Raw genomic sequence first — 24,843 nt, forward strand, 5'->3', positions numbered from 1 at the left:
TCGTTCTTCCCAATTTCATTGCTTGATTTCACAGAGTGTTTTCACTTTGTGGAGTTTAGGTTAGGATAGGATTTACATATTTATCCCGGGGGAGAGGAACGCCGATGAGACGGCTTATCCATATGGCGAACAACGGCCTCTCGTCCGGTTACCATTCCAAGTCGGGTATGGGATTGTTATATTGTTTGTTTTCAGAAGCATGGACTTGGTGGTGGAGGAAGCCGTAACCGACCAGCGGTTACGTGAACCACCCAACGACGGCGATGAGTCCAGCAATCCTCTCGCACATAACCATCCCTGCATGGGATTCGAACCTGCGAACCCACGCAGAGTAATTAGAGGTGCGGTGGCGTGCTTGGCCCGTTGAGCCACACCGCCGCGCCAATAATTTCAGGTACAAATACTACGGAGTCACTTGGCTAGTCCCCGAACTCGTGATAGAACTAAAATAAAGAAAATTGGGATAAAATTATGGCCTAACCCTAACGTGGTACACATACTACGTTCCGGTGTCCGCCATCTTGGTTCACATACTTCGGAAGTACCAAACATTTTGGTTATTGATCTCATGACATGCGTCGTTCGCTTCGCACAAACTAGCTGTTAGGACATTGTAACGTCATAGACATAGACAATAAATTGGATTCAGGTATAAGCTTTGCAACGCAATAGGATTGGAACTACTCGCACCTACCAGATTAAACTAAAATAAAACTCATTTGCGGGCCGCATATCATTCAAAATTGGCACTTCTCCTCGGGCCGCACAATTTTTCTTGTGGGCGCCCTTTGAACCGCGGCTGACAGGTTGCGCGCTCTTTCACAGGTTTTCCTGTTTATATCGACATGAACTACCTAAGTCTCGTGTCTTTCATCATTTACCAAGGCGTAATTCTACATTATGATTCTTTATAGTGCCATTTCGGCGCTCCAGAAGTGTGTGTACCAATATGGAGGTAACCAATTTTATTCGCCTACTTCACATCAAGTTGTGTAAAGGGACTGAAACATATGGGCAGTCATATTCACTTGGCTAACGCAGACAGTCCTCAAACTCATAATAAAACTAAAATAAAGAAAATCGGAATAAAATTATGCCCTTACCCTTGCCTGGTACACATACTACGGGAGTAGAACTGCAGTGATCGCACTTCGCTCAGAGAACAGTTTTATGTACTTCTGAATCAATGCGTGCGACCTTGCTTTGAGCACATTTCTTTTAAAAGTTAATAACTCCCGACTCTCCCTCCGCCCACTTTTATAAAGAAAACTTCCATAACTTATATGTCCTACTGGTAAGCAATTACAGAATTTTCAAAATGCAGCCCAATTTAATTTTTTTTATCCCCCCCCCCCTCCTCAGCACTATCACTTACACAAAATCAGTTCAGTACCTGATATGTCACAGCACATATAATTTCTGGGTGAAAATACATAATAAATCAAAGATGCATAAAACAGGTAGTATGTGCTTCTAAACAAAAACCGATATACATTTCAGTGATAATAAAAATGTCTAATTTGAAAAGATTCAGCACATTTGGGGGTTGAAAAAAGTTTGGGTGCCTCAAAAAAGGCCCATCCCACTAGTATGAATACTCCGCGTTTTACACACAGGGTGGAATTCCGTGCTTGGGAAACGCTTTATGATTTTGAGGAGATACTGCAATATTACTTTGCAGTCGATGTATTTTTACACTGATGAAAAACGATATAAATTTCAGAAAATATAAAAATGCCCTAATTCGAAGAGCATCGACAGGTTACCAAACACAATTGGGGGGTGGTTAAAAGTTTGGGTGACTCAGAAATGCAATGTCCCACCAGTACTCCCAAATGGGGGGGGGGAATTCCCTTCCTGCTTGGGAATCGCTTACTTGATTTTGAGGAAGTACATAAATATCTCTTTGCATTCTATATTTTTTACAAATATTGATACATAATTCAAACTGTAAAAATTTGAATATTTCAAGCATGTTGAAGGAGGTATATAGGCAGGGCTGCCATAACGTCCTTATTTTGACAGTTGTGCTTATTTTAGGAGTTGAGTTAACGTTCTTATACCGGGTTCATAGATTGGTCGATTGTATTATCGTTTTGCTAAAAATGATATTAGAACCACATTGATTGCTACTCCAATTCATGGGTGCTCCCGAAGTATGCGAGCCAAGATGGCGGACATCGGAACTTAACAGGTTAGGGTCAGGCGATAGTTTTTTTCCAATTTTCCGAATTTTAGTCCTATTATCAGTTCGAAGACTATCCAAAAGCCTCCCGTAGTATTTATAGCTAAAATTATGGCCTAACCCTAACCTAGTACACATATTACATTCCGATGTCCGCCATCTTGGTTCGCATACTTCGGAAGCCCCAATTCATGACGTAATAACAGCAAATCCATTATTACAAGGTCAAAACAATTGTCTACCGGCAAAGCTCAGTTCATGTAACTTGTATCAAAATACAATAGTCAATCGAATTTTAATCTCATTTAATTCTACAAGTGAAAGTCAACTCAGAAGTGAGATGGAACAGATAGTTTTCAAGTAAAGAGAACTGCTGGAGCAGATTCTTTCTAATTCAAAGTATGATTTGACGCGGGTTGCACTGGCATGATTACATTTTGTTTATTTCGTTCTTTGTTATCTTATTATTACGTTTCCACGATGTCCTAATTTTTGGGTTCATATCAATGGCAGCCCTGTATATAGGATACCGAATACTAGTCAAAGGGAGAGATGTGCATTAAAAAAAGACTGGAAACTACTGATACAGAATGAAGATTTATCGCCCTTAAAAAATTAAATTCGGGGAATCCATCAATTTAAAAAGTAACTTTAACATTTTCTAATAATTACAAATAGCTATATATAATAAGATAAAATCACCATGCTTTGTAAAATAAATATCATAACCAACAAAAACAATTATTTAGTCAGCAAACATGAAGATATAGTATATTAGAAAAAAATAAAATAATATCGTTTTCAACACATTCACGACAGCAAAAAATTTTCAGTGTTGGCTAGGGACGGAAGTCGGGTCAATGACAGAATTATGTCTTGCTAGCAGTTGGTAGAGTCAAGGTTTCAATTAATTTAGATTACTTTAGTCTTTGATAAACGCAGCACGAGTGGAATCACCGTGTTAAGTTAGTCTAACTAAGTTGATAATAAATCTGAGCAGGGGGCATATCAAACTCTTTTGCTGCCGGAGTGAGTTTCTGATAATGATGCCCCTTATACCGAACTTCAAAATAAATCGGGGTGATAACAAGTTATAGATATTGTTATGAGAATGAATTAATTCAAGTAAGAGTGAATTGTTTGTTTAATTATTATTTGAATCATCAAACTAAGCAACAAAGTCACCCCTATAACGCTTCCAGGTAGCCCCCCGTTAGACACACCCCTCAGTCCAGATCATTATATTTGGATCAGTTGAGTTATTTTGAGCAACTAGAATCCAACTCAAGTCGAGTGATTGCCTCCCCAATGATTATTCAACAAACACAACGACTTAAGATTAATATAGTTGAGAAATATTAGCCAGGTATACATAAAAGATTGAATAATATTTTTTTTTGATATTTTCTATACCAATGCATAATACACAACCCTTATTCACAAAAATTGACCTTGAAACAGAGAAATACAGTTTATACTAAAAAATTAAAACATGCTTTTTTGACGTATTTATGCTACAGCCCACGTTTACCATACATATACAGAATCTTCCATTCTCTCTGAAAATCATCAGTTACAGATAATTTTTTGTTAAAACCAATAGAGCTTAGGAAACCTTGGTAAAGAGCAGGTATCGTCAAACTCTTCTGGCCCTCAAAAGGGCCATAAAACAATTCTTTGGCGGCCACAAGCAGAACCCTCGAACTAGGTACAAATTTCCAATGACGACACTAATTTAAGGTAAATTGACTGTAATTGCCTAATTTTTTTGACAGTAATGCATTTACTGTTTTACTGTCATTTGCTGACTTTTTATCATTGAACATGGTCAATAAAACAACAAATGGAACACATGAAAAAACAAGGTATTTTCATTGAAAAGCAGGGGGCCATAGAAATTAAGAGCCAGTTAAAAGGGCCATGAATAATACAGTTTGGGAACCACTAGTCCAGAGCTTGCTCCTCGAAGTGCTCTGTATGAAGCCAAAAGGCTTCGTGAGAGAAACAGAGACTTTGTGAGCTATTCGTTTACTTATTAAAATACTTAATATTTTTCAAATACTAAGCAGCGCATACATCAGAATCATTAAATAAAGTAATTTTAGTTTGAATGCAGCAACAAGGTGGTAATTCAAATATGACATTATTTATAAGTTCCAATGGTAATTTTAATTTTTAAAATTTAGTGTGGGGATTCGTGAGTGATAGTTTACCTCTTCACAGGCTAAGTTTGAGAACCCCTGATATAAAGCCTTGTTCTTAACTAAGACGTAGAAGAAACATGAAAAAGCAGAAGATAAAAACAATCTTTCAAACATAGTATGCATAAAATCATGAAATTTGAACAATAAAAATGATGAAGAAATGAATATATATAATTACAAACGCACAGCTAACACAGAACTGCCTAGAAATCCAGAAACCACGAGTCAATTCTTGGTAATTGGCTCAGTCCGAGTTATTGCATATAGATTTGGGGTGTGCAACCTTTAATACAGGAGGGCCAGATATAAGTAACGGAGTGAAACGTGGGCCGCACCTTGATTCAACATAGATTTTCTAGTAGTTGCAGGCACAAAAATTTTAGTTATTAATCTTGTGACATGCGTTGTTAGCACAAGCTAGCTGTTAAGGCATTGTAACGTCATAGGCATAGATCAAGGGCGGGCAAACCATGGCTCGCCGAAGTTTTTATGCGGCTCTTCTCACTAATTATATATTATCAAAATTTTAATAAGAGAAACTGTAGCGTACCATTTTCTTTTAATCCATTAAGCAGTTGAAAGAGTTTTCATCAACGATTGGAACAAAATAGGTTTTAGTATGAAAATAGTAGTGTGGAATTTAATTTAAATCAGTCAAACGACAAATCTTACAACCCAATGATCAAATGTTTGTCGCTGCGTTGGTGGTTTCAACTACTTATGATATGGCCTCGCTATATATACTTTGAAATATTATTATTATATGTCGGTGTAAAGTTCTTTTCAGTACACTGTATTCTAATATTATTAATTTGAAAAATTATGCGGCCTTCACATATTTCCGACTTGCTGCATGCGGAACTTATACTAAAAATTTTTGCCCGCCACTGGCATAGATAATGAATTGGAATCAGGAATAGGCTTTGTATGTTCCAGAATAAACTAAAATAAAAACTTGTTTGTCAAACCACGCAAAGTTTGCACTCCTCCGCGGACCGCACAATTTTTTCATGTGGGCCGCATTTGACCAGTTGGCCGCAGGTTGCACATCCCTTAGTTATATATATCAAGTCATGTCGTGCTTAAGATAAATGTTTACCTGAGTTGAGTAAAAGATTCGAGCCTCCCCAAAATTGCAATGGGATGACAAAAAAACGACAAAATATGATTATTCACACCCTTCTTATCTAAATAAACAGTCTTATCAGCACTTATATCTTATCTGCAATGTTTACAACAAGTAAAATAAGTTGAGATTCAAATTCATTTTACAAAAGTTTTTATAGACAGGTAAGCGTAATAAGTGACACAAATCACATTCTTACAGAACAGGGAAAATGTAGTATCAGTGAAATATTTGAAGGAAAATTGGAACTTGTTAAAATAGGACAAGCGTTCAATTTTTTATTCAAATTTTTAAGAATTACTTTTTTAAACACATTATTATTAAACTATTACAAATTTTGAAAACTTGAACCTGCTTTTTCAACCATCCGCTTATAGGTAAATCAGTGATTCCCAACCAAGGGCCTATGACCCCCAAAAGGATAAAGGGCAGTTGGGAGGGGCCACAATGCTAGGTGCAAAACTGGTTTGATGTTTAATTTACAAGAAAACGCCCTGTTCTTCCTATTTTTATTGCTTGACAAGGTTATTTCACAGTTTTTGTTTTCACTTTGTTGCGCATGAATTGTTTGAACATAATGGGATTTGGAATCTACCAATCAAAATAACACTATAAATACCACTAAAATGATAAACAAGAGGGCAATGGGAGCTAAAAGCCTTCGGGTGGGGGGTTTGGGGGGGGGAGAACCACTGAAGTAAGCTGTACCTATTTTCACACAAAATAGTGGTGGTCACGACAAAAACAAGAACACGTTGGGAAGCCTGGATTCAAAATTCAAATAGACTTTATATAGGGAGTTTAACACTTTGAGCAAGGCTTTGGACAAGCTTATTTTTATATACAACAGGAGTGTGCAATATTTTTGTCAGTGGGCCATATACCTCCTGACATCTTGCTGGGCCACACAAAGAAATCAGTTTTTCCACGTGCACAACAGATTTCAAAATTTTCACCTAGCCTTACAGCAATAAAGGCCCCAAGCGAAACGGCGAAAGATTTTACTCAGCCACAAGAGCCATGTGAGCACCTTTTTAAACCTAAACTCTTAGATTAGGATTTTATCTTTGGTGGAAAAAAAAACTGAGTATTGACAAGAGCCAAACTGAATGACTTGGCGGGCCGAGTTGTGGCCCTGCACACCTCTGATATATAAACTAAAATATCGGTTGGAGACCAAAGACTGCGATTTCAATTCATGACTCTATAGTGACACCACATGTCCCATCACTAATTGATTAATAACTCGCTAAATATACGACATAATTCATCCAAAATCAATAGGCTTCTGGTCCGAGATATGATGAATGCACATGCAATATCTGGAGCAGATCCAACCTCGCTTTCATGAGATATCGCGTGCACAAATGGGCAGACAAAAAAATACCTATCAACATCAAGATTCGGCGGCCCTAAGCGGAGACCTCGAACTAGGTTAAATTTCCTATGACAACACTAATTTAAGGTAAATTGACTGTAATTGCCCAATTTTTTTGACAGTACTGTTTTACTTTATTGCTGACTTTTTATCATTAAACATGGGGAATAAAACAACTGATGGAACACATGAAAAAACAAGGTATTTTCATTGGAAAGCAGGGGGCCATAACAATTGAGAGTCAGTTAAAAGGGCCATGAATAATACAGTTTGAAAACCACTAGTCCAGAGCTTGCTCCTCGAAGTGCTTTGTATGAAGCCCAAAGGCTTCGTGAGAGAAACAGAGACTTTGTGAGCTATCCGTTTACTTATTAAAATACTAAATTTTTTTAAATACTAAGCAGCGCATGCACCAGAATCATTGAATGAAGTAATTTTAGTTTGAATGCAGCAACAAGGCGGTAATTCAAATATGACATTATTTATAAGTTCCAAAAGTAATTTTAATTTTTAAAATTTAGTGTGGGGATTCGTGAGTGATAGTTTACCTCTTCACAGGCTAAGTTTAAGAACCCCTGGTATAGAGACTTGTTCTTAACTAAGACGTAGAAGAAACATGAAAAAGCAAAAGATAAAAACAATCTTTCAAACATAGTATGCATAAAATCATGAATATTTGAACATTAAAAAAATGATGAAGAAATGAATATATATAATCATAAACGCACAGCTAACACAGAACTGCCTAGAAGTCCAGAAACCACGAGTCAATTCTTGGTAATTGGCTCAGTCCGAGTTATTGCATATAGATTTGGGGTGTGCAACCTTTAATACAGGAGGGCCAGATATAAGTAACGGAGTGAAACGTGGGCCGCACCTTGATTCAACATAGATTTTCTAGTAGTTGCAGGCACAAAAATTTTAGTTATTAATCTTGTGACATGCGTTGTTAGCACAAGCTAGCTGTTAAGGCATTGTAACGTCATAGGCATAGATCAAGGGCGGGCAAACCATGGCTCGTCGAAGTTTTTATGCGGCTCTTCTCACTAATTATATATTATCAAAATTTTAATAAGAGAAACTGTAGCGTACCATTTTCTTTTAATCCATTAAGCAGTTGAAAGAGTTTTCATCAACGATTGGAACAAAATAGGTTTTAGTATGAAAATAGTAGTGTGGAATTTAATTTAAATCAGTCAAACGACAAATCTTACAACCCAATGATCAAATGTTTGTCGCTGCGTTGGTGGTTTCAACTACTTATGATATGGCCTCGCTATATATACTTTGAAATATTATTATTATATGTCGGTGTAAAGTTCTTTTCAGTACACTGTATTCTAATATTATTAATTTGAAAAATTATGCGGCCTTCACATATTTCCGACTTGCTGCATGCGGAACTTATACTAAAAATTTTTGCCCGCCACTGGCATAGATAATGAATTGGAATCAGGAATAGGCTTTGTATGTTCCAGAATAAACTAAAATAAAAACTTGTTTGTCAAACCACGCAAAGTTTGCACTCCTCCGCGGACCGCACAATTTTTTCATGTGGGCCGCATTTGACCAGTTGGCCGCAGGTTGCACATCCCTTAGTTATATATATCAAGTCATGTCGTGCTTAAGATAAATGTTTACCTGAGTTGAGTAAAAGATTCGAGCCTCCCCAAAATTGCAATGGGATGACAAAAAAACGACAAAATATGATTATTCACACCCTTCTTATCTAAATAAACAGTCTTATCAGCACTTATATCTTATCTGCAATGTTTACAACAAGTAAAATAAGTTGAGATTCAAATTCATTTTACAAAAGTTTTTATAGACAGGTAAGCGTAATAAGTGACACAAATCACATTCTTACAGAACAGGGAAAATGTAGTATCAGTGAAATATTTGAAGGAAAATTGGAACTTGTTAAAATAGGACAAGCGTTCAATTTTTTATTCAAATTTTTAAGAATTACTTTTTTAAACACATTATTATTAAACTATTACAAATTTTGAAAACTTGAACCTGCTTTTTCAACCATCCGCTTATAGGTAAATCAGTGATTCCCAACCAAGGGCCTATGACCCCCAAAAGGATAAAGGGCAGTTGGGAGGGGCCACAATGCTAGGTGCAAAACTGGTTTGATGTTTAATTTACAAGAAAACGCCCTGTTCTTCCTATTTTTATTGCTTGACAAGGTTATTTCACAGTTTTTGTTTTCACTTTGTTACGCATGAATTGTTTGAACATAATGGGATTTGGAATCTACCAATCAAAATAACACTATAAATACCACTAAAATGATAAACAAGAGGGCAATGGGAGCTAAAAGCCTTCGGGTGGGGGGTTTGGGGGGGGGAGAACCACTGAAGTAAGCTGTACCTATTTTCACACAAAATAGTGGTGGTCACGACAAAAACAAGAACACGTTGGGAAGCCTGGATTCAAAATTCAAATAGACTTTATATAGGGAGTTTAACACTTTGAGCAAGGCTTTGGACAAGCTTATTTTTATATACAACAGGAGTGTGCAATATTTTTGTCAGTGGGCCATATACCTCCTGACATCTTGCTGGGCCACACAAAGAAATCAGTTTTTCCACGTGCACAACAGATTTCAAAATTTTCACCTAGCCTTACAGCAATAAAGGCCCCAAGCGAAACGGCGAAAGATTTTACTCAGCCACAAGAGCCATGTGAGCACCTTTTTAAACCTAAACTCTTAGATTAGGATTTTATCTTTGGTGGAAAAAAAAACTGAGTATTGACAAGAGCCAAACTGAATGACTTGGCGGGCCGAGTTGTGGCCCTGCACACCTCTGATATATAAACTAAAATATCGGTTGGAGACCAAAGACTGCGATTTCAATTCATGACTCTATAGTGACACCACATGTCCCATCACTAATTGATTAATAACTCGCTAAATATACGACATAATTCATCCAAAATCAATAGGCTTCTGGTCCGAGATATGATGAATGCACATGCAATATCTGGAGCAGATCCAACCTCGCTTTCATGAGATATCGCGTGCACAAATGGGCAGACAAAAAAATACCTATCAACATCAAGATTGATAAGTAATAAATGTATCACTGTGGAAGAACTATATTCACCAACATATGCTTGTTTAGAGGCCATGCTCATAGTGAAAATCTGAAAACACCTTTGAAAGATACTTCAGACCAAATGAAACAGGATTTGAACCCAGCTATGCGTTTTTGTAAAAAAAATGATGGTGGTGGCAAAAAAAAAGATTGAAAACCACTAAAAAGTTCTTAAAATCAAATTTTAACTACTTATATATATAGATATATATTTTGAACAACTGCATACATAATCAACATATCAGTACACCTTCACACATAAATAGGGCTGGACATTCAGAAGAAATTTTTGAATCGGCGCCATCTTGTTTTTTTTTGCCGTGAAAGGTCGAAGTGAATTTTTTTTATCGAAGCCATATTTTAAAAATGCAAATCTACCTAAATCAAATGACTCTTTTCTTCCAAGTGAGTTAATTATGCAACATGTTTCCTATTGTGTGTGATGAATTCCATGCTTTCAGTAATTAATGTGTCTGGAGAACCATTACAATGAAAAAATCATACACAATTACACATTACTTCCGAGTATTCGAGACTCGATTTAAAAAAAATATATTCGATTTGATTCTGGAATAATCGGGTATTCAAATATGCCCAGTTCGACACACAAACACACAGTGAGACAGACTCTTGAAAAAATACGAATCTTTCACGAACGCAACATAGAATTTTTCTTCATTGATTCAGTGCAAATGGTGTAGGCTTCAATCTGCTGGAGTTTGTTATATCTCCTGAATGCAAGAATATACTTTAAAGGTAAATTCGTGGTAAAAAGATAAAACACTTTAACAACAGTGTTCCAAAATAACCTAATTCAGCGCTCCCGAAGTATATGGCGCACAACCTGAAACCTAACCTGGTACACATACTATGTTCATGTTGTGCGCCATCTTGGTGCACATACTTCGGGAGCTCCACCAATCCAGATAAATTTTAAACGACCATGGTGCCGAGATATGTATCAGAATTGGGACTGATTCCAAAAATTCGACCCTTTAGCCCCCACTAAGGGCTCATGTGGAAGTAAGGCTTCAGCTATGTACCATTTGGCTAAGCGACGTCGAATCTATTAAGTTTGTTAAATCTCCTGAATGCAAGAATATATTGTCAATATATCGACGAGTACACGCTCTGATGGATGTCCCCTCGACGCTGAAGAAATTCTACCTATACCTTATGATAGCAAAATTAGTGATACTTATTTTGAGAGTGTATGTGCGCCAAGATGGTGCACATCCTGAACCCTAACCTGGTAAACATACTATATTCATGATGTGCGCCATCTTGGTGCACATACTTTGAGAGCGCCGGAATTTCTTCCCGGTTTCGAAAAATTGCCTCACCTGATTCAAATGTGTTCTCAATCTCTCAAATAGCCACAGCTGGTCTTCAGTTTTCATCGCGAAAATTGTCGGTAGAATTTTGTTTGGAGTTGGTACACGAATGAACGCTGACATGTAGACGAAAACAAACGTCGCAACGAGGAATTGGCAATCGAATCGATCCATCATTCCTCCATGCCCTGGAATCACGTCTCCGAAGTCCTGAGAGTAAAAGCGAATGAAGCTTGGTAAAACAGTTTATACCTTGCCAAGCCAACATAGCCTTTGAACTATGGACCTCTCCCCGACCTTTGACCTTCAAAAAATTCTTCCTATAATTTACCATTGCAAAATTTTCGGGGCTATTTTAAGAGTGCTTTTTTTGAGTTGGCGCCTGTAAAATGGGGTATGTGTTTCAAACCATCATTATGATTTATCGCATACAACAATCTGTTTTTTAAAAGGACCGGTAAAAAATTTTAGTCTAGTCTATCACAGCTATTTCTACACTCATTTTCATTACTGAAATTAAATTAAAACACCTAGGAAGACAGAGCGATCATTAAATTATCTGATTTATATTTAAGTTTCCGAAACACAACTGAAAACGTCACTTTTTGTATCATGCTGATTGGCTAATGTCACGAAGTAAGCAAGGAAGTCGATGCTCGGGGAAAGGCCCATAGAGTCATAGGAAAACTTATTTGTGATTATACAAAATCTCATCTGGTCACCAGTTTATGTCGGGTATGGTGATTGGTGATAATAAGACAGTTATTTGTTTTGTATCAGTGGTTATCAATCGGGGGACGTGTTCTGGGAGGGACTATTTTTTGAGGGGGTGTGGAGCTGATTAAAAATGAAAATATTTGTTAGATTTGACCCTTGTCGCATTATTTTGGATACTGTATTTGCTCGTTTTGTAGCCCGGGCCCATATTTTATTGAACCAACTCACTAACCGGGCCCTTCAAACCCGCCCTTATTCAAGCACGGGCGCTTGTTATTTTCGATCGTTACAATAATTAATATATTGTTATTTCCAGTTCTCAAGTATGATTTAAACGAGAACAACGAAAATTTTGACTTTTTCTACGCACCGCAGGTACAAATCCGCAAAAGAAGAAAATTTTTGCGACGCCCTATCAATATTGAAACGACGCACTTGGTTGTCGCGCTGCTTAGTTTGAGAACCACGGTGTTACGTAACTAATGCTATCTGTTATGTACTTGGACGCCTGAGACGTGAGTGTTATCCACTGGCGCTTGAAATTCAACAGCGTTGTGACAAAAGCGCTTCTTATTTCCTATTGTCCTCTACCACTGAAAAATCAGCTTTTACATCGGGTGGGTATTCGAGCACTGGCCCTTATTTATTTTTATGTTCTGTTCACACGGGCAGCTATTCAAACGGGCCCTTAATAAAGATCGGGCGATAAAACGAGCAAATACTGTATTTACATTTCCTTATTGTTTAGAGATTGCAGCTGTTGTGACAAATTTTGGCTGTTTTTCAAACTTTTCAATTATTTCATTATTTAAGTTCCATAAAACATACTTTCGTCTTACTATCTGTTATTTGTAGCTTATTGATAGATAGTTATTTTTGAGGTGGCGCTGAGACTTGACAAATTCTAAAACGATGACGCAACTCAAAAAGTTTAAGGGCCACTGTTTTATATGATTAAACTTGATAGGTGGAGTACCAAAAATTTATATCCATAAAACTATGGTTGTATTTTCAGTAGGTACAAGTGGGCCGGATAAAACATTTCACTTGGTCGGATCCGGCCCGCGTTCTAAACAGACTGGGTTCCTTTTCGTTTTGGGTCACCTTGTAAAATAAATATCTGAAATACGTCCATACCTTAACTTTGAAAGCTCTCTTGAAGCCACTGGCAAAGAATCCTCCAAACGGTGCAATGATGGAACTGAACATTCCAATAGCAAGGCAATGTAGCTGGAATGGTATTGCAGTAAATGTAGTCATCTGCAGCCCAACCTGTAAAATCAGTGAAGCATAAACGATCTGAATATTCCTTATTGATTTGCTACTAGGATAATGCGAGTCTGGTATAGTTCCAGTGGGCGTAGCATAACGAATTTTGCATATGTTATTCCTAACCCCAACCTGACTATGCCATCCAAAAATTACGTCAATATGACGTCACCATCACATCATAGGGCTTGCCAAAGTATAATTACGATTGCCCGAAATGGCATCGGCGTTGTCGATAACAAACTCGCTAAAGCCGACAATCTCTCTCCTATCGTGATCGTTGTGACCAGAAAACGAGAGAAATAGCTTGCTCGATTTCGGGTGATCGTCTGTGCTTTGGACAACCATCCGCATACTTTGGTGGGCCTTATTACGCCACTGTGAAGAAATTTTCGTAGTCAGGATTGACATATGCAAAAATTGTTGAGCCAAGCCAACTAGAAGTGCATGTGGTACTGAACTATACCAGACCCGATAATGCTGCCAAACTACTTCAACACAAAATGCTCATCATCAAGGAAAGGAGTCATCAAGGAAACTACCAAGAAGGCCGGGAATGTGGAAGAAACCAAGGCAGCAGCTAAGGCCATTAAAAAAACAGGAGCCAAGAAGTGACTGGAAGCATCTGGCGCCCATCAACAGCTCAGACCCAAAAATTGGTTTCAGAATTCAAGGATTAAAATTCATGGAATCTTGTATTTTAGCTGGTAGACTCATCCACCACTGCATGGAAATCAATAAGCATAACTAGCCAGAATATTCTTATCAATTTACATATAACAAATGTGCTGCCCCATCTAAAATACAAAATTATAACAGTTTTAGGAAGACTTGCAAAACAGTGGGATTCCAGATCAAGTGGGTACAAAAGTCAATGGAGCATGACTATCCATCCAGAATATATTTAATGATTGACAGATAATAATTGTGCTGCCTATCTATTTACCCCCCAAAATAGGATAGGATAGGATTTACATATTTATCCCGGGGGAGAGGAAAGCCGATAAGACGGCTTATTCATATGGCGAACCACGGCCTCTCGCCCGGTTACCATTCCAAGTCGGGTATGGGATTAGATTTACTGTATTGTTTGTTTTCGGAGACATGGACTTGGAGGTGGAGGAAGCCGTAACCGACCAGCGGTTACGTGAACCACCCAACGACGGCGAGGAGTCCAGCAATCCTCTCGCACATAACCATCCCTGCATGGGATTCGAACCTGCGAACCCACGCAGAGTAGTTAGAGGTGCGGTGGCGAGCGTATTCCTAACGCTTAGCCCGTTGAGCCACACCGCCGCGCCAAATATCCATAATACAGAACATACACTTTTTAGCAAGACTTGAATAAACAGTGGGATTTCATATTCAGTTGGTAGACTCATTCACCGAATATAATCAATGGACCATGACTAGACAGAATATTCTCCTTGATTTACAGATTAGAGTGATGCTGCCAAATCACACCATAGTAATATTTCAACACAAATAATTTACCCAATTTTCAACAAAATTATAAAATAGTGAGAGTTTATATTTAGTTGTCAGATTCATTCATCATAAAAAATCAATGAACCATGACAGCCAGAATTATCTTTGTAATTCACATATTAAGATGATACTGCCAAAAATACTAGATGATACAAACTCATACAAGTTTTAGGAAGACTTAAAAAAAACAGTGGTATTTCATATTCAGTTAGTAGAAAAGTCGAACACAGAAATTCAATCAAGCGTATCTAGTCAGAATATTTACATTTATCCACAGATTATGATGTTGCTGCTTTTCTATTTAACCCCAAAATGATTAGCTATAATACAGAACATACCAGTTTTAGGAAGACTTGTACGAACAGTGGGATTTCATATTCAGCTGGTAGAAAAGTTGAAGGCAACTCGCAATCCGTGTAGACCTGGAAATTTGCTCTGATTTCTGTCGGACAAACCAGGAATTTATACTGGCTCAGGTACCCTGCAAACTGATGAGAAAATATTGATGAAATTTTCATTTTTTTTTGTGTAAGTATTTTGTTTTGGACCCTGCGCCCACATATCTAAGCATCACTCTCTTGTTATGGTACGTTTCTAACGTATACTTGCCAAGATTGAGTTAATTGTTATATTTTTAGTGTTTATTAGGCGCTCAAAAAGTGTGTGCACCAAGATGGCGCACAACCTGATAACCCTAACCGGGTACATATACTATATTCAGGTTGTGCGCCATTTTGGTGCAACAACACATTCATTAAACATACACAAAGCACAAGGTGCTCCCGAAGTATGTGCACCAAGATGGCGCACAAGCTGAATGTATGTGTCCAGGTTTGGGTTATCAGGTTGTGCATCAAGCTGGAGTGCCGAACACAATGCCAAAGAAGATAACATCAGAGCCATGAGAGCAGTCAGAGAATGCCTGATTCATATAACTGAGAAAATTGCTTGACTGAGTGATATATCACTATGCTTCGTTTGATACAGCTTAGACCAGCGTTTCTCAATCAGGGCCCCAGGGCCCACTAAGGGGGCCATAAACCATAGAAGTCGCAAAACTGATTTTACCTCCCGTTCTTTCTAGTTTTATTGCTTGACAAGGTTATTTCACAGGGTATTTTCATTTTGTTGAGCATTAATTGTTTGAACATAATGAAATTTGGAATCTACCAATCATAATAACACTATAAATACCACTGGAATGATAAACAGGAGACATGAGGAGTGCTAAAAAGCTACTAAAAAAAGCCACGAGCCATAAAAGGTTGGAAACCACTGGCTCAGACACTATAGTAGTTCCTTCACTAATAGAAATCTTAAGCACGTCTCAGCTCTCAATTACAGAGAATTACTTTATTGATTAATCAATATTTTCCATAAATTGAAATCTCTGATTTGTTGGCGCCAAAGGCACAACATAAAACAACAAAGATTCTAACCTTTTTTTTCATAGCCCAGAAAGAACGGAGAGTTTTCTTGTAAAGTGGAAAGAAAAATCAGTATTGCGCCTGGCATTGTGGCCCCTCAAATTTTTTTGTGGCCCCCTCGAGAGGCCCTTGGCCCCGATTGGAAACCGCTGTCACAAAGCTCATACACCAAGGTATACACATACCACTATACAACTCAAATTACCTAGTATTACTCTATTGATTAATCAATATTTTCCATGAATTTGAACCCCTGATTAGTTTCAGATTATAACCGGTAAGCCGATCTATTTGGAGATTAGTGCTATTGGGATTTGAATATAGTAAAGGTTGGGTGTTTAAATGAAATTACTTCGACCATTAACTGGACAAATATGTTCGGTATTTGGAACAGAATTGATCGGTTAAACCGTTGTTGGTGTCTAATGCAGCATAATATATTGGATGTTGCACCGAGCATCGATTTCCTTGTTATTTTCCGTAACAATGACCAATCAGCAATAAGTCAACGATAGACCAATCAATGCTTTTTTTTGAATATATCAGTGCTCTTGGCACTTCAGTAGTTGCACATAACCGTCTCCGAATTCTTGTTCGTTCCTGAGTAAGTGCTTTTAGCCTTACTCTGAGCAATTATTTAAAAAAATACTGTTTAAAAGCAAACTCTCCCCCAAACTCCAATAACATCAAAATATAATTTACTCACAATCCATCCCAGCAATACAGTGAATATCCCGCCTCCAATGAATCCCTCCCATGTCTTCTTAGGAGAAAGCTGAAAACAATTTCAAATTTTTACAGCTTAAATACTTTGTGTATTGAATTGAGTAAAAGTACGTCAATGTGCTTTATGCAACTAATGGTGAATATAGGATTTATGAAAGTGTATTGATTGATGTAAAAAACTTAAATGAAGAATGATTGAAGTAAAACAAACCTGGTTAAGATATATAGAGAACCGACTTCAAAACAAAATTTTAAAGTTCTCAATGTTTACGCCCCCGATTGACACTTGATCTGATATGTAAACCAGGGGGGGGCAAGGTTTTTGAACCAGGGGCCAAAAATTTCGCCCATTTAGACTGGTGTGCAATGCAGGGTTGTCCAAAACGAATCGAATATTCGAAATTATTCGAATATCAAGGTATTCGAATACCTTTTCGGCTCTTTTCCGAATAATTACGAATAGTAGTCACTTTTCACCGTAAGGTGTTTCGTTTTACCGGAATCTTCAAACGACTTTTTACGCTTTCTCACGTATTGTAATGACGATGAAATAGAGTCGGCATTTTGATTGTTTATATTCAGCGCGAATGTACGTCGCATAGTGTTGCGACACATTTGCACGTTTGCGTTGGTGGACATTGCAGACATTCGTCTTTTAATTCACAAAATCATTTCCATTAGTCGAAAAATCGACAATCCCCGTATTTCCCGGCTAATAAGTCGCTTTTCTAGACCCAATTTTGGCTCGATTTTTTGGGGGGAGGGGCGTCTTATAGAGAAAGCATGTTTATTTTATTTCTATGTGGCCTGCTTATTTTTCGCATTAGTCTTCTCAAGCATAATTTGTGTTATGATGATTGCCGCTTTATAATTTAAATTTACCGCTTCGTTGTTGAGAATAGTTAATTCCGTGAGTATGGTTCTACCAAACAAACATGATCTGGTTCTGTTCTGACCCTATAAAATTATAGATTGTTCAAAATGATTGTGATTTTTAACCTAAAATTACCGCTTTATTGTTAAAAATAGTTAATTCTGTGAGTATGATTCTACTAAACAAACGTGATCTGGTTCTAAACATCAATATTAGCGCATATTAGCATAACTGAACAACAGGGAACAATTTTTCTACCCGTCTTCTTGGAGGCCTATATGGAAAACCCCCTTTTTTGAGTGCTAAAAATATACATCGTCCTATTTGCCATGTAGACTTATTAGCCGGGAAATACGGTATTTATAGCCGTAATTGTTACGATATCCAATAAATTGTCACAAGTTGGGAAACAAGTTGATTTATTGGAAAAATACTCTCACCCGCTTTCTGGCAAATAATTTTGATAATGATGGTCAAAAGTATCGATAATGTATTAATACCAAATACCACGGGTATTTGTGGGCATGAAATGTGTGGTAAACTGCCCAATTATAATTAATTTCGGATTCGTATTTACAAAATATTAAAACTATTATAACTCAAAAATACAACGGCGATTTGTGGACTTGAATGTGTAATAAAGTATAAATTATTTTTCCGACTTGTGACAATTTTTTCGTGAGTACGAAAATAAGAATCAAAAATTAATTATATTTGGGCACAATATCACGGCATTCTGTGGACATAAATTGTGAGGCAAACTCGCGATTGATACTAATTTTTGATTCCTATTTTCGTATTTACAAAATACAACGGTGATCTGTGGACATTGAATGTGTGGTAAACTACCCGATTATAAATAGTTTTTGAACCCTTTTTTCGTATTTATAAAATAATAAAAGTATTATTACACAAACATACAACGGCGATCTGCGGACTTAAAATGTGTGGTAAAGTTCCCGAATATAATCAATTTTTGATTCGTATTTTTGTACTCACGAAAAAATTGTCACAAGTCTGAAAAAGAACTCATACTTTATCCCGCTTTTTGACAAATAATTTGGATAATGGTTGGTATTTAAAAGTATGGGCGTTTTACTAGGATGATTTTGTGTTGCGCACGCATTCAAATCCATCACCGATACCACTATTTAAAATGCCTTGTCGTATTATTTTAATTCTGTTAATTAACACAACTCATGTTATATAAAATATATATCGCAATAATCTGCAAACATGAAATGCCTGGTAATATATCCAGGTTGTAGATAGAAGTTATTCCATTGTTTATTGTATGAAAATTCCTTCATACACTTAGATTCTATTACTGGATTTTATTTTCGAAGTATTCGAAATTTCATATTCGAAAATAATAATTTCGAATGTATTCGAAATAGTGAACTATTCGGTATTGGCCATCCCTGGTGCCATGTAAGTGTGACGTAAAAAGTTACATTTTATGCACAATATTTATAGTGTTTCCAAACCAAAAATGGAAAACAATGAGCCTTGTGCCAGAACTAATTTAATCACAATCTCAACAAATTCCTCGAGCTATTTTTTTAGCTAAAACATCAAAATTTGGTTTTAGTTTGGTTGTGACAGCATTAGGCGGGCCATATTGAACTACCCAACGGGCCGGATTTGGCCCGTGGGCCGTAATTTACCCACCGCTGATGTAAACTGTATTTTATGGGATGACATAGAACAGTTTTTTTTTACTTCCGGGTGAGTAGGTGCAATGTTGGTGGTCTTTAGATCAAAAAAGATAGGGAAGTCTGCTTCATAATGCTTACCTTAATCAAGGGTGTCCTTCCAAAGAAAAATCCAGTAATGTACGCCATGCTATCGTTACAAATCACCATGGAAACGGGAACCAAAAGCCACACCATCCCGTCCAGTAGGTTGGTCATGATGAGATGAGACTGGCTGACAATAATCAACAGAGTGACATGAGTCCAGCCAAACTGTAAAATGAATTATAATGATATTATTGTGTAGGCGGCTCAGCTGTTGTCACATTTTGCTAAGCGCTGGGAATATGCTTACATCAAAGCGTGATTATCCCACGCAGGTTCAAATCCTATTAAGCAGTGGTTCCCTAATTGCCCCTTGGGATGCAAAAACTTACAAAACTTACCATGAAAAACTGCAATCTGTATCGTTTTTTTACCAAACTCAGAACAAAGAGCATAAAACCAATGAGATATAAAGTGAACGAGATCAAACGATGGTATTTGAGAAGAATGGAGACAAATTTCTGAAAAATAAAAAAACAACACATATCATAAATATATTGTTCAGTGTGACAATCCTGGGGTATTTGATTTTTGAAGACGATTTGAAGCTACCCAATATGTGAACTGACAATCGAAATTAGTGATATATTAAGATTTGGTGTTTATTAAATGATTTTCAATTCATTATAGCCAACACTTCTCAACCAGGAAACATTGAATCATAGAAACATTTTTAAGTAGGCCACAAACCTATTAAATATTACTAGAGTTAGTGACAAATTAGTCAAACTTCGCATGTAGCAGCAATGAATAATGATGCCCTTTTTGCTGCGGATAGTGATGACACTTCAATTTTTAAAAAGAGAGTGCCCATCCTTCAAAAAAATTTATTTCAATGTGATTTCCGTGCATGAGTAAGTTAATGAGCCACAGAATTTTTTGTGCACCATAAGTAGGTCACGGATGAGAAGAAGTTGGGAAACACTGTTGAAGCCTAAACGAAAAATAAATATAGATATGACAAAACCAGGGCGAATACTCCAGTATGAATACAAAAGACTGTAACAAAATTTTCAACTATGAGTCACAATATTTCTAAAACCACTACTATTATGTGTTCATAATTGAAAACTTATATGTGAGATGACACATGATATGACTCAGCGAAATACGTAGAGGAAGCAAAATCCATATTGTGTTTCGTTAATCAAGAATTGATTCAACAAAATTCTTCCTATAATTCACCATTTAGAAAGTATTTTTGCATTTATTTATGAAAGCTGGTGTTTACAAACTGGCTTACATGTTTCATAAACATCAGTTTGATTCAAAATATTCAATCCCCATTATTTAAAAGTACTGATTGTTCGAAGTAATTTGATAGTCTTGTTACACACTGACACACACACATACATTGTGTCTATGAAGTTATAATTTCAATTTTGTTATGAAGTCAGTTCTCAATATTTCTTAACCAGGTTTGTTGCTCTTTCAATCAGTAATTGTTCAAGTATTTTTACTTCATTTAATACACGATCGTGGGGCGAAATATTAAATGGTATCGATAAATCCCCTTAGCTGTTTAAAAAATTTCAAGTATATCTCAATGTTTCCAATTTATCAGAGATTGCTTATAAAAAGCCTTGTTGAAAGCAAAAAAAGGGTACTCCCTTAGTATGTAAACCAAGATGACGGACAACACCGGAACGTAGTATGTGTACCTGGTTAGGGTTAGGCCATAATTTCAGGTACAAATACTACGGGAGGCACTTGGCTAGTCCCCGAACTCATAATAGAACTTAAAGGAAATTTGGAATAAAATTATGGTTTAACCCTAACCTGGCACACATACTATGTTCAGGTGTCCGCCATCTTGGTTCACATACTACGGAAGCGCCAAAAAAAGAAAGTGATAATTCAACTTACATAGTCCATCAGATTTGAGAACATTTCAGCTCGAGTTTCTCCATAGAAGAAGTAATTCGAACAGACAAGAAAATACCAACTCAGAGTTCGAAACCATGGAAGATCGTAGGAACGGTAAAACTGGTGGCCGATCGTGATAATCTCGTGGAAGCATTTAACTTGTATAGCGATGATCTGAGAGGAAATTGAGTAGTTTATTGCAGGGAACGTAGCTAGGAACCTTTAAAGAAGGGAGGGGGGGATTCTAAAATTTCTAATTGCCAATTTAGACCATAACAGCTAGCACTTGAAGTTCTGAAAAGCGTTTCAAGTTGCGAAAAATTATGTTGTATGATACAAAAAATGTTTTTTTTTTTTATTTCAAAAGGGGGTTTTACAGCAGTTTTCCTTTATAAGCAGTAGAGATTCAATGAAAGGGAGGGCATGCATAAAGCCAAATACCCCTCACCAATGTTCCCTCTAATTTTTTGTAGTATGTGTGCGCGGAAATTTTGGTGTGTGCGCACTTTTTTGGAAATGACTAATATTTGTGCAAAAATCAATGAAGAAATTTTGGCGTTCTAACCGGGTAATGAGTGGGCCAACAACAAACTTTCTCAACCTGCACACCGAGAACATTGTTACATTACATCGAAATAGGTCTGTGCGCAGTGAATCTCCGCGTGTGCGCAGCCTCTGAAAGCTGTGTGCGTGCGCACACCTTAGAGGGAACACTGCTCCTCACTAATTACGCATCATAGCGGTTTCCAGAATATAAGTCGCTAGCTGTAAAAATAGGGCGCATTTGAAATGATTTAAATCTGTCAAAACACATTTTCTCGAGTTCTTTTCATTTTGTCATAGACTGAACTATATTATCATCACTCGTATTATTTTTGTCTTCTACTTAGCAAGAACTAGATTATTGCATCATAAGTGGTTTAAGGAGGATGAGGAGTTTTAATAGCCACTGACATTACATTAGAACAGGGGTGGGCAACATACGGCCCGCGACGAGATTTTAACTGGCCCGCTGACTGTACATTATGATATTACATTATTACACTTTTAGTACATTATGATAAATTCATTATGTGTTTTTTGGTCTGTATTTTTTGTAAAGTTTAAACTTTACTTTAAACATGATTTATATATTTCTTTCTTGCATTAGCGAATAAATATAAATACTAGTCATGTTATAATCCGGCCCACCGAGAACTTCATTTTCCCACATCCGGCCCGCCGACTAGAGGAGTTGCCCACCCCTGCATTAGATGTTGCGACTCTGAGTAGGTTCAAGTTTGATTGAAACGATGCCAAATGGCTCTTTAAATGCTAAAGGTTGCCGACCTGTGAACTGCCGTGAAACAAGTCAAGCCACTCCACTACCGTCAGAGAACAGAATTCCAGATAACATTATGAAATAGCAGTCCTACAGCTACAAAAAGGCAAACAATACAAAAATTTTACTCACAATAAGCATGAAAGCGAAAGGTCCCCCCCAGACCAGCAATAAAAATCCAAGTAACATAAAAATTGTGAAAAATCCTCGAATCCACCAATTTTTCCATTTTGGAGGCAAATCCTGAAATAAAATGATGAATAATAAAATGAATCAGCTTTTCATAAATGGAGAGGAATATATTCCCATGCTAGGCGCAAAACAGGTTTTACTTTTCCTTTTCCAAGAAAACTCCCCTTTCTTCCCAGTTTCATTGCATGATAAGGTTATTTCACAGAGATTTTTCCCTTTGTTGAGCATAAATCGTTTGAACATGATGGGATTTGGAAAAATAAATACCACCGTAATGATAAACAGGAGAGTCATGAGTGCTGAAAGCCTCGAAAAGAGGGCCACAAGACATAAAAGTTTGGGAACCACTGCTCTAAACTATGACTAACCAGACCAAAAAGATATCTCAGAAAGCAATGAGCTTATTCAAGTATAAAAAATAAAAAAAATAGCAACTGATATATCAATTGCAACTTTCAGATCCTTGTGCACTGCACGGTTTTCTATATAAAAATTTCATATAAAACCGAATATTTACCTTCAAAGCCTCTTTTAGGATCTCAGGAGTGTCATCCCTCTGAACAGCAGGAGGATGAGGCTCTGGGGCTGACAACTCATCACTTGGAGAATCCCCTGCAGAATCTCTTTCCTGGGAAAAAATTTGTTTGGTAAAAGCAATTATGACAATATAAAATGATGGTCTTCTGCAGCTTGTAAACCTTATTTGTTCTTCGGTGGATAGGATTTTACATATTTCATATTTATCTCAGGGGAGAGAAAAGCCCATAAGACGGCTTAATCATACCAAGAAGTATTTTGCTTACAGATGAATGGGCTTGATGGCAAAGAAAGCTGTAACTGCCTAGTACTGTAGAAGTTACATGATCAACTATTAAGCCCGGCGGCCAATGACGCGGGGTCCACCAATCCTCCCACACATAAATGGAACCTGGGAACCCACACAGAATAATCAGAAGTGCAATGACGAGCGCATACCTAACTCTTAGCATAGTTAGCCCTCATAGATGAAGCTGTTCGATATACATTACTGGTTTTACTCTCTCCACACTCAGCAATGCATGCATTTTTTTTATCATTCAGTCATTCTCAATGATTATGTTTGTACAATGTGTACCTTCGACATGAGATGAAATAAACTACTGACTGACATAATAGGATGAACCACAACCGTAAGGTATTGTTCAGTTGTTGGCAGCACCGAAAATAATACCTGGGTTCGCAGTCGGCATAAAAAAACTAAAAAAAAAAAGAATCATAAATTCACCTCTCCAGCTTTGTCAATTGAATGCTTTTTGCGTTGTCTCGTTTCCATTTTCAATTCCTATTAAATATTCTCCAATTTAAGATGATATTCAGTAATCCAATCGTTTAAACTTTGAATCTATTGCTGCAATAAAACCAGCAAAATTCTTTGAAAAAGGACAAAACCTCAGCGACACGGAAAATGACGATTTGTTTACTTTTCAATTGATTGACAGTTAATTACTCAACCATGGCGAAGGGCGTATTTTTGACGTCATCAAGTGGCGCATAGTTAAGTTTATTTTCAATAACAAATCAGAAAATAAACATTAAAAATACGATAATATCAGCAACAATAAAAAAATAAAAATAAATAAACTGAAAAAAAAAGACTATGTAGAATTTGTGCGAGAGGTCTGGACTCTTTGACGTCGCAAGCAAGCAACCGCTACCGGTAGTCGGTTACCGTTACCGTATCCTCTACCATCAATTCCAAGCATCTGAAGCAAAATAACTGCCTAATTCAACTAAACTAATCTCATACTCGATATGGGCTGGTAACCTGACGAGAGCCCATGGTTCACCATCTGA

General features: G+C 37.0%; 1 protein-coding gene across 1 annotated transcript; it reads right to left on the reverse strand.

Annotated features, from left to right (window-relative positions):
- Nucleotides 1-1,394: 1,394 nt before the first annotated feature.
- On the reverse strand, nucleotides 1,395-24,470 carry LOC120347797 (phosphatidate cytidylyltransferase 2-like). Its single transcript, XM_039417897.2, has 11 exons — nucleotides 24,275-24,470; nucleotides 23,528-23,638; nucleotides 22,951-23,061; nucleotides 21,498-21,671; nucleotides 19,973-20,092; nucleotides 19,629-19,799; nucleotides 16,939-17,007; nucleotides 15,144-15,293; nucleotides 13,186-13,320; nucleotides 11,341-11,541; nucleotides 1,395-10,728 (listed from the first exon to the last, which is right to left on the reverse strand). Exons 1-11 carry the CDS (start codon nucleotides 24,320-24,322, stop codon nucleotides 10,720-10,722), a joined length of 1,299 nt encoding a protein of 432 aa, XP_039273831.2. The 5' UTR covers nucleotides 24,323-24,470; the 3' UTR covers nucleotides 1,395-10,719.
- Between the last annotated feature and the right edge of the window lie 373 nt (nucleotides 24,471-24,843).

This window comes from Styela clava, chromosome 11 (genome assembly GCF_964204865.1).
Source record: "Styela clava chromosome 11, kaStyClav1.hap1.2, whole genome shotgun sequence".
In the NCBI taxonomy this organism is placed as follows: Eukaryota; Metazoa; Chordata; class Ascidiacea; order Stolidobranchia; family Styelidae; genus Styela; species Styela clava.